General features: G+C 47.2%; 1 protein-coding gene across 1 annotated transcript; it reads right to left on the bottom strand.

The window, feature by feature from the left end:
* Positions 1 to 566: 566 nt before the first annotated feature.
* LOC120502654 lies at positions 567 to 13,064 on the bottom strand. Its single transcript, XM_039710231.1, has 5 exons — positions 13,031 to 13,064; positions 12,350 to 12,672; positions 10,580 to 10,636; positions 7,313 to 7,342; positions 567 to 1,814 (listed from the first exon to the last, which is right to left on the bottom strand). Exons 1-5 carry the CDS (start codon positions 13,062 to 13,064, stop codon positions 1,494 to 1,496), a joined length of 765 nt encoding a protein of 254 aa, XP_039566165.1. The 3' UTR covers positions 567 to 1,493.
* Positions 13,065 to 13,349: the final 285 nt, after the last annotated feature.

The following is a 13,349-nucleotide window of genomic DNA, read 5'->3' on the forward strand; positions in this document are numbered from 1 at the left end:
CAATAAACAGAGTTCCAGAGCAGCTTAGATTTGGCTGCTGCCAGAGCTGCAGCTCAGTGGAGTCTGAAAATCCCTGGGATATCCCTCTGGGAGCCAACAGTGACACGAATGGGCAGGGAAGGCTTTGTGTACAGCTGGGCTGCATCTGGATCCCGACACAGGCTCTGAGTTTCACAGGAGCACGGTGCTGCCCCTAAAACCAAAGAAAAGGGGATAGCAGGGAGCTGGGGAGGATGGGATTGTTGGGGTATCCTGGGCAGGGCCAAAAGCTGAACTCTGATCCTTGTGGGTCCCTTCCAACTCAGGACATTCTGTGATTTTTAGTTCCTACATTTTAAGAGCGGTTCAAAGGACAACTCCTGTGTTGGCCCTGCTTGAAATACAACACTGTGGTCACTGAATGGGATTTGAAGGACAAGCAGTTTAGTGGTTATTTTTTTCTTTAACAAGGTAATCTTGGAATTTCTTGGCTCCATTTCAGAATTTCTGCAACACAATGGAGTGTCAGAGGCATGGCAATCCAGTGGGAACACAGGTTTTGCCAGGGTTGAAATGTGCAACAGAAAACAGGTATTTTATTAAGAGTAAAAACTTTATCACACACCTCAGAAATATACTTTAAATGCTTTGGAGAATTCCATATGGTCTAATTCACTTCACAATGAGTAAACAAATAGCCTGGTTTATGGCAGGTGTCCCTGCCCATAGCAGGGGTGGAACAAGATGAGCTTTAAGGTTCTTTCCAATCCAAACACTTCTGGGATTCTGTGATACGGTAATAATTAACTCCTGTATCCCTCAGTGTGCTAATAGCATCTTTCACTTCATGGCTGAGCTAAGCAGACATGGCCAAGCTCCTCAAAGCCAACATTCTGAAAGGCACCAGTGCCCCAGCAAGGGCCAGCAGCCTCTGCCCTGAGTGGTCCAGGCTGGCACAGGGCCCCTGGAAAAGTGCCCAGTGCATTTCCCACATCCACACCTTCCTGCTGCCCACTCAGGCAACAATAAGCCTTCCCAGCACTGAGTAGATTAAAAAAAAAAGAAAGTAATATTCTATTAAAAGCTAATAATTATTGTAATAATTTTAAATATTTTAATTTATAGTATGTTAATTAAGAATACTTAATAATTAGTATCTTAGCTAAGTCTTCTCTTAATATGTTAATTAATGCAATGAGTTAATTGTACACTTTATCTCAATCAAGTGTTCAGACAACACCTTCAGGCACAGGGTGGGATTTTGGGGTCTCCTGTGCAGGCCCAGGAGTAGGACTCAATAATCCATGGGGGTCCTTTCCAGCTTGGGATATTCAAGATTCTGTGAATTATTCTGAGTTCAAAATGAAATCCTGCCCTGAGATTAAGGGAAGGATTTCCCTTGACTCAGCTGAACCCAGGTTTAAACAGATCTGTTCCTGTCAAAAGACAGCTCACTAGAGCTGCTCCCTGGCACTGCCCCCACTTCAGCTCTCTGCACTGGAGTTGTACATATTTCATTGCACCTGTGTGACAGTCAGCTGGAACTTGTACCAGCCTTTAACAAGAATCCTATTTCCTGCCTTTGTATCCCTCAGATGCTCATGTACTCTGCTTGTTTCACACTCTTTAATTACTCTCAGACCTAATGTTCCACCTATTTCACTTACCTGTAGGTTTTCCCACTGGTCTGATGAGGTTTGCTCCAAACTGGGGAAGAGCTGCAGAGTTCTGTGCATCCCTTTCCTTGCAGCACCAGGCAATTGGGGCAGTGCTGGGCAGCTGATGAACTCATCAGGAATTACATCAGGCTCTGAGAACAGCCTCAGCCTTGCTCTCTGTAAACAGACATGAAGGGAAGGCTCTGGCTGCTCTTTCAGCATAAACCCTTCAGTGGTTTGTACCAGGACCCAACAGCTTCAGCAGCCACAGTGGGAGTTGGGACAAATTTACTCTTGCAGGAGTTGGGAATTTCAAATTACACCTCTCCTTTTCTTCCTTATCCCTCCTCATTTTAGGGAGCTACTGCAGAAACCACTTCCAGCTGAGAATCAGGGTTAATGTGCAGTATTTTGGGACACTGGGATTGATTGACCACTGGTTGCCCCTTTCCCTTCATTTACAGACTTGTTGAGAGTGTACTAAAGGCTGTGTAATACATAAAGTGAGGTACACAGGGAGTAGCAAACTCCCTCAGAGAACTGCGACTTCCATGACTTGAGCCTTTCCCTGCTTTTATGTTGTGCTGGGTTTAAGTAACCAGCTCAACATCTTCTGTATATGGAGTTTTAATGTCAAAGGAGTATTTTTTCAGAAACATTCTCCTATTTCAGAAAGGACCTTTTCAGTCGCCAAAAATACAGTCCTTAGTAGCATTATGTGGCTTGCAATAGCTTTATTTTGAAGACTGCTTTAATACAACAGGCTGGAAGAGAACAGTGTCTGATTTTCTAATGCCTCTTTACTGGAGTGGTTTCAAGTGTCTGAAACAAACCAGCCTAAAAATCCAATTCCACTACAACCAATAGAACAAATAAGAACAAATCTGATTTCTCGTGTTGCAACAACACACACACTGACATCTGATGCCTCCAGTAGCTCCTGCCAGGACTCATCTTTACAGAACTATGACATTAAATTCACAGCTTCAGCTTGGGGACTGAAGGCCACACCATGCTCTGATGGCTCTAGAATTGAGGGAGGTCTTTTGTTCTTCTGGGAGGCTCAGGTAAAAGCAAAAACTTAGCTGAACTTGTCTCTTGACCAGTGTACCTGAGACTTGTCTTCCTCTCTTTCAATGATCTTTGTTTTCCCCTTGCATATATATCAGGTGTTTTATCATTTGTCTTGTAAAGCAAAAACCTGTCTGCACCTATGAATCCAGCTCGCTGCTTACCCAGGGGCAGAGCAAGAGGGAATTTTTGGCATAAAGATGTCACAGAATCTTTCAGGCTGGAAAAGGCCCTTTGATAGAATCTAACCATTAACCCAGCACTGACAGTATCTACTATCCCATCTGTCCCTGCCCCTCCATCCCTTGTCCTCAGTCCATCTGCAGCTCTTCTGGAGCCCCTTTAGGCCCTGGAAGGGGTTCTGAGCTCTCCCTGGAGCCTCCTCTTCTCTAGGTGAACATTTCCAGCTCTTCCAGCCTGGCTCCAGCCCTGGGAGATAGTCCAGGGACTCCTCTGGACTCTCTCCAGCAGTTCCACATCCCTCTTATATGGGACTCTCAGCTGCCACGCCCCAAGTTCTCAAAAAAAGCATTACGTTTTTAATGCACCAAGCTCCCCTGCCATGACCATGGCACGAGCACCCAGAGCCCCTCTGCAGGCAGAGGGATGTTCATTAGCAGTGGTTTCTCTCCCAGAAAAAGCCCAACAGGTCTCAGGTTTCACACCACAGGGGGAATTCAGAGCACACCATTCTGCATGGAAGGGCACAGCACACAAATCGCTCTCCTGGGATGTAGATCTGGGCTGGGGCTGTGTATTCTATTTTTGGAGCAATACTGGAATGTTTCCAAGACCACCGTGACACAATCACGCACTATGGGTGGTAAACAAGTCCCCACTACAGCTGCAGCCCTTCCTGCACTGCTTGCTGAGCATTCTTTCACCACTGCCTGTATTACAAGGGCTCTTGGCATGCTGTCACCTCATCCTTGCACCCCTCAGAATACACACATGGGAAAGGCAAACCAGCCCTGAGCCCACTGCACAGCTCCCCCCCACTGGGTGGAACCCACAGACACCTCAAGGTGAGAAATTACCTGGTGAGACAACACTGCTGAACCAGCAGCTGCAGTGGGTAGCAAGGATTTAAACCTTTTGTAAGCATACCACGTATGCCTATAAAATGTTAGGTATCATTAAAGCTTTTAAGGCACTTGGTACTTCCAAAATCAAACTCACAGTGTTTCTCTGCCTGAGCCTTACCTGTAGATACTTACCAGCTGCAATTATGTTAGGACTAGTCAAGATTTTTATGCAGCAACTTAAACTCAAGGTCAGAAACCAGGTCTGGAACAAGCAGAGCTCCTGCACATTCAGCAGTAAATAGATGTTCCCTACCCAAGCAGTGAAGTCTTGTATCAAAGATCTTAAACAAAAGCTAATACTAGAATAATTAACACTCTAATTATGAGTATTGGAATTATAGTGAAGACCAAACATGGCCTTGAGTTTATTTCAATGCTGGCAGTGTTTCTTCCTCTAAACTTCACATCTTCATTTGGGAGAAAATAAAGGCAATTCACCATCAGTTGCACAAAATGCTGTATTTTATTAACTAAATTTAAAAAGTGCAGTTAAAATCACACAAAATGTTCAATATAAGCAATACTTAACATGTTTATAAGCTAGGACTGTGTCTGATTTGCAATTTAAATGTGGCTGGTGTGAGCACAGCACATTAATGCTGCAAGGTGCTCAGAACTGACATCACACTATCCCACAAAACAGTGCCCTACCAGACCTACTGCTGTGGTGCACTGCAATTACATCAAAAACATGGACTGATTTTAACAATTCCATGAGAAACCACACCACCATTTTTAACTGGAAACTTCCCTCCTGCACTGTAAATAATGCACCACTGAGAACTTGTTTCACTGGGAGTGCCCATGCCTGGTGAGAAAGCACCAGCTTCCAGGGGAACTGGAATCTGATACTTTTCGGGAAAAAAAACCTGGAGTTTTTCTACTTGAAATGCACCAAGCCAAAGGAAGATGTATTTCAGCTCCCTGTGAGCACACAGTACCAGTACTGTGATATTCAGCTCACACCACCTCCACCCTAACCTCAGGGGCCTCCAGCTCACTCTGGAAGGAGCTGCCTTCCCAGCACAGCTCTTACTTACCCCAAAGTGGCATGTGCAGCCCCAATGTCACCGTGCTGCATTCTAGCCAGCATTCCTACACTTCCATTGGGGACCAAATCTGCTAAAACACAGTTTTCATTACGCCCCAGCACGCTTAGAAATACCTTGTCCTTTCTCTCCATGTCCCAAAGCTTCAGAGTTTGCAGGCTGGAGCCCAAAAGATCCTGGTGTTATAATAAAGCCCTAAGAAAGGCAGCAGGTTGTATAGTTACCTCCTTGTGAGCAAAATCCCTGCCCTAAAACTATGCAACCTACTACCTCTTCCTAGGAGCCCCACGCTTCCTCTGTGCAGTTCTTCACTCTGCAGGACTTAGCTCCCCAGCTGCTCTGCTCTTCTGCCCTGGCTGGGCACACACTCCAAGGTGACACTGTCAGCACTGACAACAGTGGCTCACTGCCTGTAACACTCACCAATGGCTCCATTTTCACTCTGCCTAAGCTGAACTTCCCATCCCAAAAAGCATTTATTTCTGTGGGGTTTTTTGTTACTACAGCCAGCTGCTTGCTGGGCATGCTAGCACAGAACCAGTTACAGACTGGGTACACAGGAGGAAAGAGAATGCAATAAACTTTAAAAGTATTTTCATAGAACAATACCACCTCAGAGAAAAATTCTGGCTCTTGGATGCTCAAACTCCATAGCTTCACACAACCCCAGAATGGTGAGAGGTCAGTTTTGGACAAAATTGGCCAACACTTAAATTTTGCATTAGATCTGGAAAAGCTGCAGAAAAACACGCAGACTTAACAAAGGGTAATTTTAAGTTTTCCCTCCAACTTCTGTCATGGAGTTTGAATGTATTATGGAAACTGGGGTGCCAGAGGAGTTTAAGTCACAATGTACAAGCTTGAACTTCCTGCATTTCATGTTCTTCTAAGTGGCTTGGAATTACTTCCCTCTGTGGAGTGTTCTACCCTCTACCTAAAGCATGGGCATTTTCCATTCCCAGACAGCACTATGCCACTTAACTTGGGAGCAAAGTTATGTCAAGTCAAGGCTATTCTGTGGGGGTTGTACCATTCACACTGACTGTCAGTCCTATAAATTCTGGCACTGCTGCTTTCCAACCCTGAATTCATCTGGTTTCACTCCATAGTGTTTTTAGCCCAGGACTGGCTGCAAGGGAGCGCAGTTTGTTTTACTCCTCAGGGAAGGCAATAGATTGTATAGTTATCTCCTGAACAGGGTAAAATAACTACCCTACAACTATACAATCTACTACCTCACTCTGACAGAGAAGCACAGACTTCAGCAAGAGCTCAGCAGCCAACCTCAGTTTCATTCTGAAGGATGTTTGATAAAACACCTCAACAACTGGAACACCAAGAATCTGTATTTGATTACCCCACCATACACATACAGAAATAATCTATTCTTAACATTTTACTCATTAGGGCAGAAAAATTAATACAGAATGAAACCTTGCTTTTCCAAGAACTAGAAAAATCTAAACACAATTCCCACATCTATTACACAAGTATTTTGTCCTGTCATAAGCACTACAAGTACAGAAGTTCAGCAAAATCTGACATTGAGCTTAAAACTGAAAAGTTTCCATTGTTGATTATCTGCTGCTTTAGGAAAGACAGTAGATTGTATAGTTATCTCCCAGTGGTGGGTATGACCCTAAAACTATACAACCTACTACCTCATCCCACAGTGCAGGCATCTTCAGAGCTGGGGCAGGATTGCTGCTTCAGTCAAGCTAAGTCAGGCTAGCTGCAGACAGCATTTATAACACTCACCACAGAGAAAGCCTTCCCCTTGCTCCCCCTAGTCACAGACGGAAGTTATGTTAAAAATAAGGCTTCCATATTTCAAAATTTTACCAAATGCCTGGGTCTTAAGTAAGCAAGCTGTAGCAGTCGTAGCAACAACAGTCATTAAACTTCTGTTGAATTACCAGTCATGTTCCACAGGTGTCAGTTCTCACCTGAAATCAGAAGAAAAGGCTCTCAGCAACACTGTAGGCACGTATACATTTCTTCCTCTTTAGAACTTAAAAATGATGCAATCTAGGACTACAGCTATGTGACTCATTTATACAATCAGATTGAGGCCCTAATATTTGTAATCCTGATTAAAAAAATATTATTACATAGAGTGACCTTTTCACCTATTGCACCAATATCTTAAAAAAAAAGGTCATGCACTGTCCAAAGTACTGCTTGGAACTTTTCCTGCTAGTCTTAAATTATGTTAAGCCTTGTGCACAGGAATTGTTTTATTAGAAGTAAAACTCAACAAGATTATGGCCTCTATCCTGACATTTAGTTGTTAAACTGCCTTACCAAAAGGCCACTGAAAAGACATGTTTTCCCATCAGAAAGAAGTCTGAGTTTCTCTAACTGCCTCTGATGTAACTCTAAAGCCAATTTCCACATTAACATAGCTCAACATCATCTTTGAATACTGAAATGAAAACGCTTGCCAGACAGATGTGTGACTCAGAATTACCTTTGTAGCAAGGACAGCTTGAGAACAGGGCTGGAAAGGAAAACGATTGTTTGTCCGGGTAGTTTATACAACAGCTGAAAATGTTTAGAGATAAGCAGTTTTTAAAACTCTAAATACATGTTACTAGTACTCGATCCCAGTTGCAGCCTGCAGTTTTCAGCCCACTCTCCAAACAAAGCCTGCACAGAACAAGAACACCCTCATGCCCGCTGGTGTCCTTGCCAAGCACACAGCGCGTGATCCCATGCACTCACACAAAGGGATGACGTTATTCCTTGGACAGACACAAAATCAAATTACTTTCCAGCTCCCTCAGTGCCTTACTACAGAATCCTTTATACAAATAGTGATGACAAATTTGGGTGAATCAACCTTAAAATCTCACTTGTAATTGGTATAAATCCCATTATGTGATTTTGCTATCTTACACATCTACCAGAAAATAAACTTCAGTGTGGACACAAGTACGTGGTCCTGATGCCCAAAGCAGGAATAAATCAGAACAGCAGTTCTGGGCCAGAGTCAAATTATTACAGAGCACTGGCCCCCATTGCATCCTTTTAAATCAGTTCTGGCAGAGCTGACATTCCTTTCAGCTCCCTGCTCCTGCATCCCAGACTTCAGCAGCTGAGCAGAATCCCTGTGAAATCCCATTCTTCAGGGGAAATGCAGCCTGGCCTGGAGCTGAGCTGCACAGCACCAACTCTGCACCTTCAGTTGGATAGTGACCCCAGGAAGTAAATGAAGTCCAACATTCAGTGTCTGAAGCTGATTCCGTGTCTGAAGCTTTCTGTGATGTACTGAAAATGTTCGCAACACACTGAAAACCTGAATGGGTGTTACACACCTGTTTAAATTTTACAAAATTTAAGGAAATGCTTCTGCATTTCTTTTTGAAATTAAGGCTGAAAGACACAAGGATTGCAAGAAACCTAGAAATCAATCTGTTTCATTTCTCCACCTTTCGACAAAGCTTAGCTGCAAACTTAACCAACCTGACATGTATCAAATAACTTTTATTTTTAGCATTCTGCTTTACATTAATACTGCATTTTGGGGCATTTTTAACTTGTGGATTATTTCTAACCGTCTTTCCAAGATGCATCACCTAAGTTGCCATGTTCTTGGACAGGTGAGACCTGCCAGGTCCCCTTGGGGTCATGCTGTGGGCTGCTTCTCTCATACCATGCATCAGGGGGTTCTGGCACCCACAGCAGCAGGGAAGCCTGACAAATTATCCTGCTGGCACAGCCTCTACTGAGCTGGTGTGTTCTCATCCCCAGTGAATCCAGAGCTGCAGAAGCTCCCTGCTGCTGATGTCACCGTGCTGCTGATGTCACAGCAAGTGCAGCACAGGAGCTCAGGGTCATGCACCTGCAATTTCACTCTTTCAGCACAACACACTGTGGAATACAAGCTTTAAACAATCCCTGAGTCATCTGCTTTCCCTGTTAAAAAAGCCAGGTTCCCAAGGGCTCCTTTTCCTTCCAGCGTTTGTGTTTAAAATCCCCAGAGCAGTGCAAGGGGACAAACTGACTCCAACTGAGGAGCTGGATGATCTCAGCAGCCGCAGCTCCCAAGGCTGCGTGCGGCTCTGGCTGCACAGCTCCCACCACACGATGGAGCCCCGGGATTTACACAACAGCTCCAACACAATTCTTCAGCTGTACCCCTGGATTCCAGCAGCACCCCCTGCACTGAAGCCACACTTCCTGAATCCCAGGAGCTTGCAGAGTGAACATGTACTGCCTTCTCCAGCTGTGCTGAGCACCCCAAGTGACTGACGCAGGCTCCTGCCTCAAATGTGCTCATTTCATGGGGTTTTTGTGTGACTGGAGTCCACAACAGGAAGAAAGGGAGCAGCACAAATTAACATAAACTTAATTATTCCTGATACTGCTTCCCCTCACTCCACTCACCCACCCCTGCACTGCCTGTCATCACATGCAACAGGCACATCTCAGCCCCTCTTCCCAAAACAAGCTCAGGAAAATCAGATAGTGACTGACACAAAAGTTTCAGCATAAAATAAAAATGCTTCCTCTTCCATATTCAGTTTTGGATTGTACCTTCCTTTGTCTTAATAACGTGTTAATTTGAAGGTAACATCTCCCAGCACAAGTCCAGGCACCTCTTCTTCCCCTATGCAGATCCAAAACTGAAACATTTAATGCCTCCTTTTGGACCTGCCAGCCCACTGGGCAGCAATACGCTGGAGCAAGAGTAAATCACACTAGAAGCTGCTCTGAACTGGGAAATTATACTGAGGAGAAAAGGAGAACAAGCAGTTCCAGCACAAACAAATGCAGAGGTGTGCTTTTGGGCAGCACCACAGTCCACACCACCAAACAGGAATACATATCCACAACGGTATTTTTTGGAATTTTTTATACAACATTAAGATTAATAGCACTGACTGCTACTGATAATGCCTTTATCTATTGCCTCAACTGGAAATACAAGGTTTTTTCCCAAAATCTCTACCCCACTAGCATTTAATTAACACAGTGCATTCTGGCTTTAAGTAATTATCACAAGATATTACTGTTGTGCTACATTTTTGATTAGTGTGTTTGGTTTCAATTGATTTCAATTTATTTTTCAAACCATATGAATATCCAGAAGCCATGGCCTGAGAGAAATGGGACATCACCTCTGCCCATTCAAGCACAGAGTGCAGCCCATCTCCTGTGGAAAAGTCTGTGAGCACGATTAATGATTTCTGCTACGAACACAGAACACAAATCCTGGCCTCTCTCCCTACACACACTTGGTTTTATAGCAATAGTACTAAACTCTCTGCATCCAAGTGATGCATGTGCCACAGCACTGCACAGTGCTGCTGGAAACCTCAGGAAGGCCTGAGAATGCCTACACCACAATGGTCACATTCTCTACTCCTCTTTGAGTACTCCTCTCTCAGAACACAGAGAGGGAGATCTCTACAAATAAATAAATAAACAAATAAATAAATGTACACTTCAGCCTCAAACATTACGAAGGCCTCAGTGCCCTTCTCAAAGGAAAGCATCAGTTTGGTTATCTGGCCCTGCTTCAAACATAAATGTGTGTGTACATATATACACATTATATATGAAATGCACAACTGTGTATTTATTCACTAGATTCACATCTCCTAGAACGTGCTAGGAGCAAGGAGGCTTCTTCTGCAAAAAGTTTACAAATTACAACAATTACACAAATTCAGCAAGAAAGTTAGTGCACAAAAGATGGCTGTTATGTTAATAATTGGCAAACATCTATTACCCTCTCTGAGTCCTGGGAGCCTTTCACTATTTGCAAATGAACTGATGTTTTCCACCACTAAAACCAGAAGAAAAGAGAGAAGACATTTATCAAAAGGAAAGTGAAGTAGGGATAGAGCTCATTGCAGTAGGAAAACAAAGCAAGTGAAGTCATGTTTTATCTAAACTTCCTTTAGACTGAGGAAGTACTAAATCTCCAGTATTAGTATGCAAAATCACTTCCTAGCATGACCTATGTGATTTGAGGTTGCACATAAGATACAGAGTACAACTTGGGAAAAACTCCGTGAACAAAAATCAGAGCCAGTAAATTTCCATTAAAAATATCACAATACAGCTATTTACTAGGACCCTCTTCATGAGGCTAACTATCATAGGGAAAAAAACCTTTCACTAGCCCATTACTGCACGTGGGCTGCAGCAAGTTTCAACCACCACTGCAAAAAACTTCTTGGAAGTTCAGACTATTAAACATCTGAGTGTTTCTGTGAAGAGAACTGTCAAACTTGACAACAGAAGCCACCACAAACTGTTTGGTGAGGCCCCTGGCAGCTGGGGATGTTTGAAAATGCCCCGTTTCCTAAATATTATTTAAGTTATTGCTTTTGAAGGGACAGATGGATTTTCTCAAAAATTCTGTGATGGATTGAATTTGCCCACTGCTGTAACCGACCATGTTCCTGTGTACAATTTGAACAGGAGCACGTTTTCCCTACCAGTTAGGCACCTCTGTCACAAAACTGCCTGTGCAAAGCAGTACAGAGAGCAGCACCAACAAGATGGGAAAGGCACATTACTAAACACGGATTATCCCAGCCTTGACCATCAGGTTGAGCTTTTACTCCTCAAATAAATCACAGAATTGTTACGGTTGGAAGGGACCTCTGGAAATCATCCAGTCCAACCCCCTGCCAAGGCAGGGTCACTCAGAGCAGGTGACACAGGGATACATCCAAGTGGGTTTGGAATGTCTCCAGAGAGGAGTCTGGAGATGTCTCCACACCCTCCCTGGGCAGTCTCTTTCAGTGTTCTACCACTCTCATGGAAAGCTGTAACATAAAATCATAAAACCACAATTAGATGGGGTAAAACCCCCCTCTAAAGCTGACTGAGCCGTGCCAGAATGAAGTCACCAGCAGCAGCTACAGCGTGCCAGGGCCGGATCCTGCCCTGTGCCACCACCAGCCCTGCAAGAGAACCCACATGCGCTGTGCCCTGAGCTGGCCCGGGGGCTGAGCGGCCCATGCCAAAGGCAAGAGCCACGCCTGCAATGCCCAGAGGCCAGCCACAGCTGCGGACACCAAGTGCGACTACGTGTTACACCGGGCCCCTGTGCTCCATCGGGGTGCTGCTGCTCAGGTGCGCAGCCAGCCCCGAGCACGCCGTGGCCGCCCTTGGCTGCGATGTGCCCGTGCCACCCCACAGGCTGCCGGGCAGGGCCGCGCTGGCCCCAACACCGCAGCTCCGGAGCCACTTCCAGGCCAGGCGGCTGCTGAGGAGGCGGCGGGAGCCCCGGGGGCGACGGCCCGGGAAGGCGCAGCCCCACGCCCGGCAACGCTGCTCGCTCCAAACGACAGCCCCCGTGCCCCCCAACAGGGGCCGGGCCGCTACGGCACTTCCACCTACTTCCGAAGGGATTTTCTGCACCTCTCGGCCCCAGCTCAGCCCCCAGCGCGGCCCTCCCGGTGCCCTGGCAGGGCCGAGCCCCCCCGGCCCCGGTACCAGGGGGGCTCCCCCGGCCAAGGTCCCCCCGGCCCCGGCAGTGACGTACCTGGCGCCGGCGGCTCCCGGGGGCGGCACTTCCGGAGCTTCCAGTGAGCCTGGAGGAGAGCGGGAGAGAACGAGGGGAAAAGGCATCGGTGAGGGGAATAAGGACAATGAACCGGGCCCGCGGCAGAGGCGGCGGGGAGGCCGGGCCGAGGCCCCGCGGCCGCCCGCACGGACCCTTCGGCTCAGCCCCTCCGCCCCCACCCGTCCCCCGGCGCNGGCCGCGCCGTCCCGGTACTTGCGGGACCCGGATGAAGTCGCGGCCGCTGCGGCCGCCGCTCCCGCGGCACCACGGGAAGGGCGCCGCGCCCCGCCCGCCGCAGCCGCCTCCCGCCAGTCAATCACCCGCCGCCTCCCGCGCCTATTGGCCGCGGAGCCGTAAAGTCCCGCCCCCGCCCGGGAATGTAGCTCTTCATTGGTCAGCTATGAATAGGGCTCCGCCCCCCTCCGCCATTTATTTCGGGCGCGTTACAGAGCGACCCCGTAATGGCGCTCCCGGCAGCCGCGGGCCGCGCCCGCCTTTCCCCGCCTCCACCTCGGCCCTGCCCTGCCCTGCCGGGCGTAGGACGGCCCGGCCCGGTCCGGTCCTGCCCTGGCCCTGCCGGGGGTGAGCCCTGCGGCCCGGCCTGGCCCTGCCCTCCCCGCGTCTGCCTCTCGGGCGTTGGGTGCGCATTAGCAGCATTACCGGGCTCGGGGGCCTTGGCCTCCCCGCGGCCCATCGCACAGAATCGTGGAATCATCAGGGGTGAAGGAGCCCCTTAATGTCACCCAGCACTGAGTGTGTGACCCCTAAAGCACCCAGCGCCACACGCAGGCAGCTTTGGCACGCCGCCGTGGATGGTGACTCCGCCGCTGCCTTGAGCAGCCAGCCCCTCCAGTGCCCGACCACCTGAACAATGAAAACATTTTTCTGATATCTGATCTGAATCTCCTCTGTCTCAGCTCAAGGCCATTTCCTGTGATCCTCTCACTGCAGGCACACCACCACCTCGCCAGGGTCCAAA

Source organism: Passer montanus, unplaced genomic scaffold (assembly GCF_014805655.1).
Source record: "Passer montanus isolate IOZ18808 unplaced genomic scaffold, ASM1480565v1 scaffold227, whole genome shotgun sequence".
Lineage (NCBI taxonomy): Eukaryota > Metazoa > Chordata > Aves > Passeriformes > Passeridae > Passer > Passer montanus.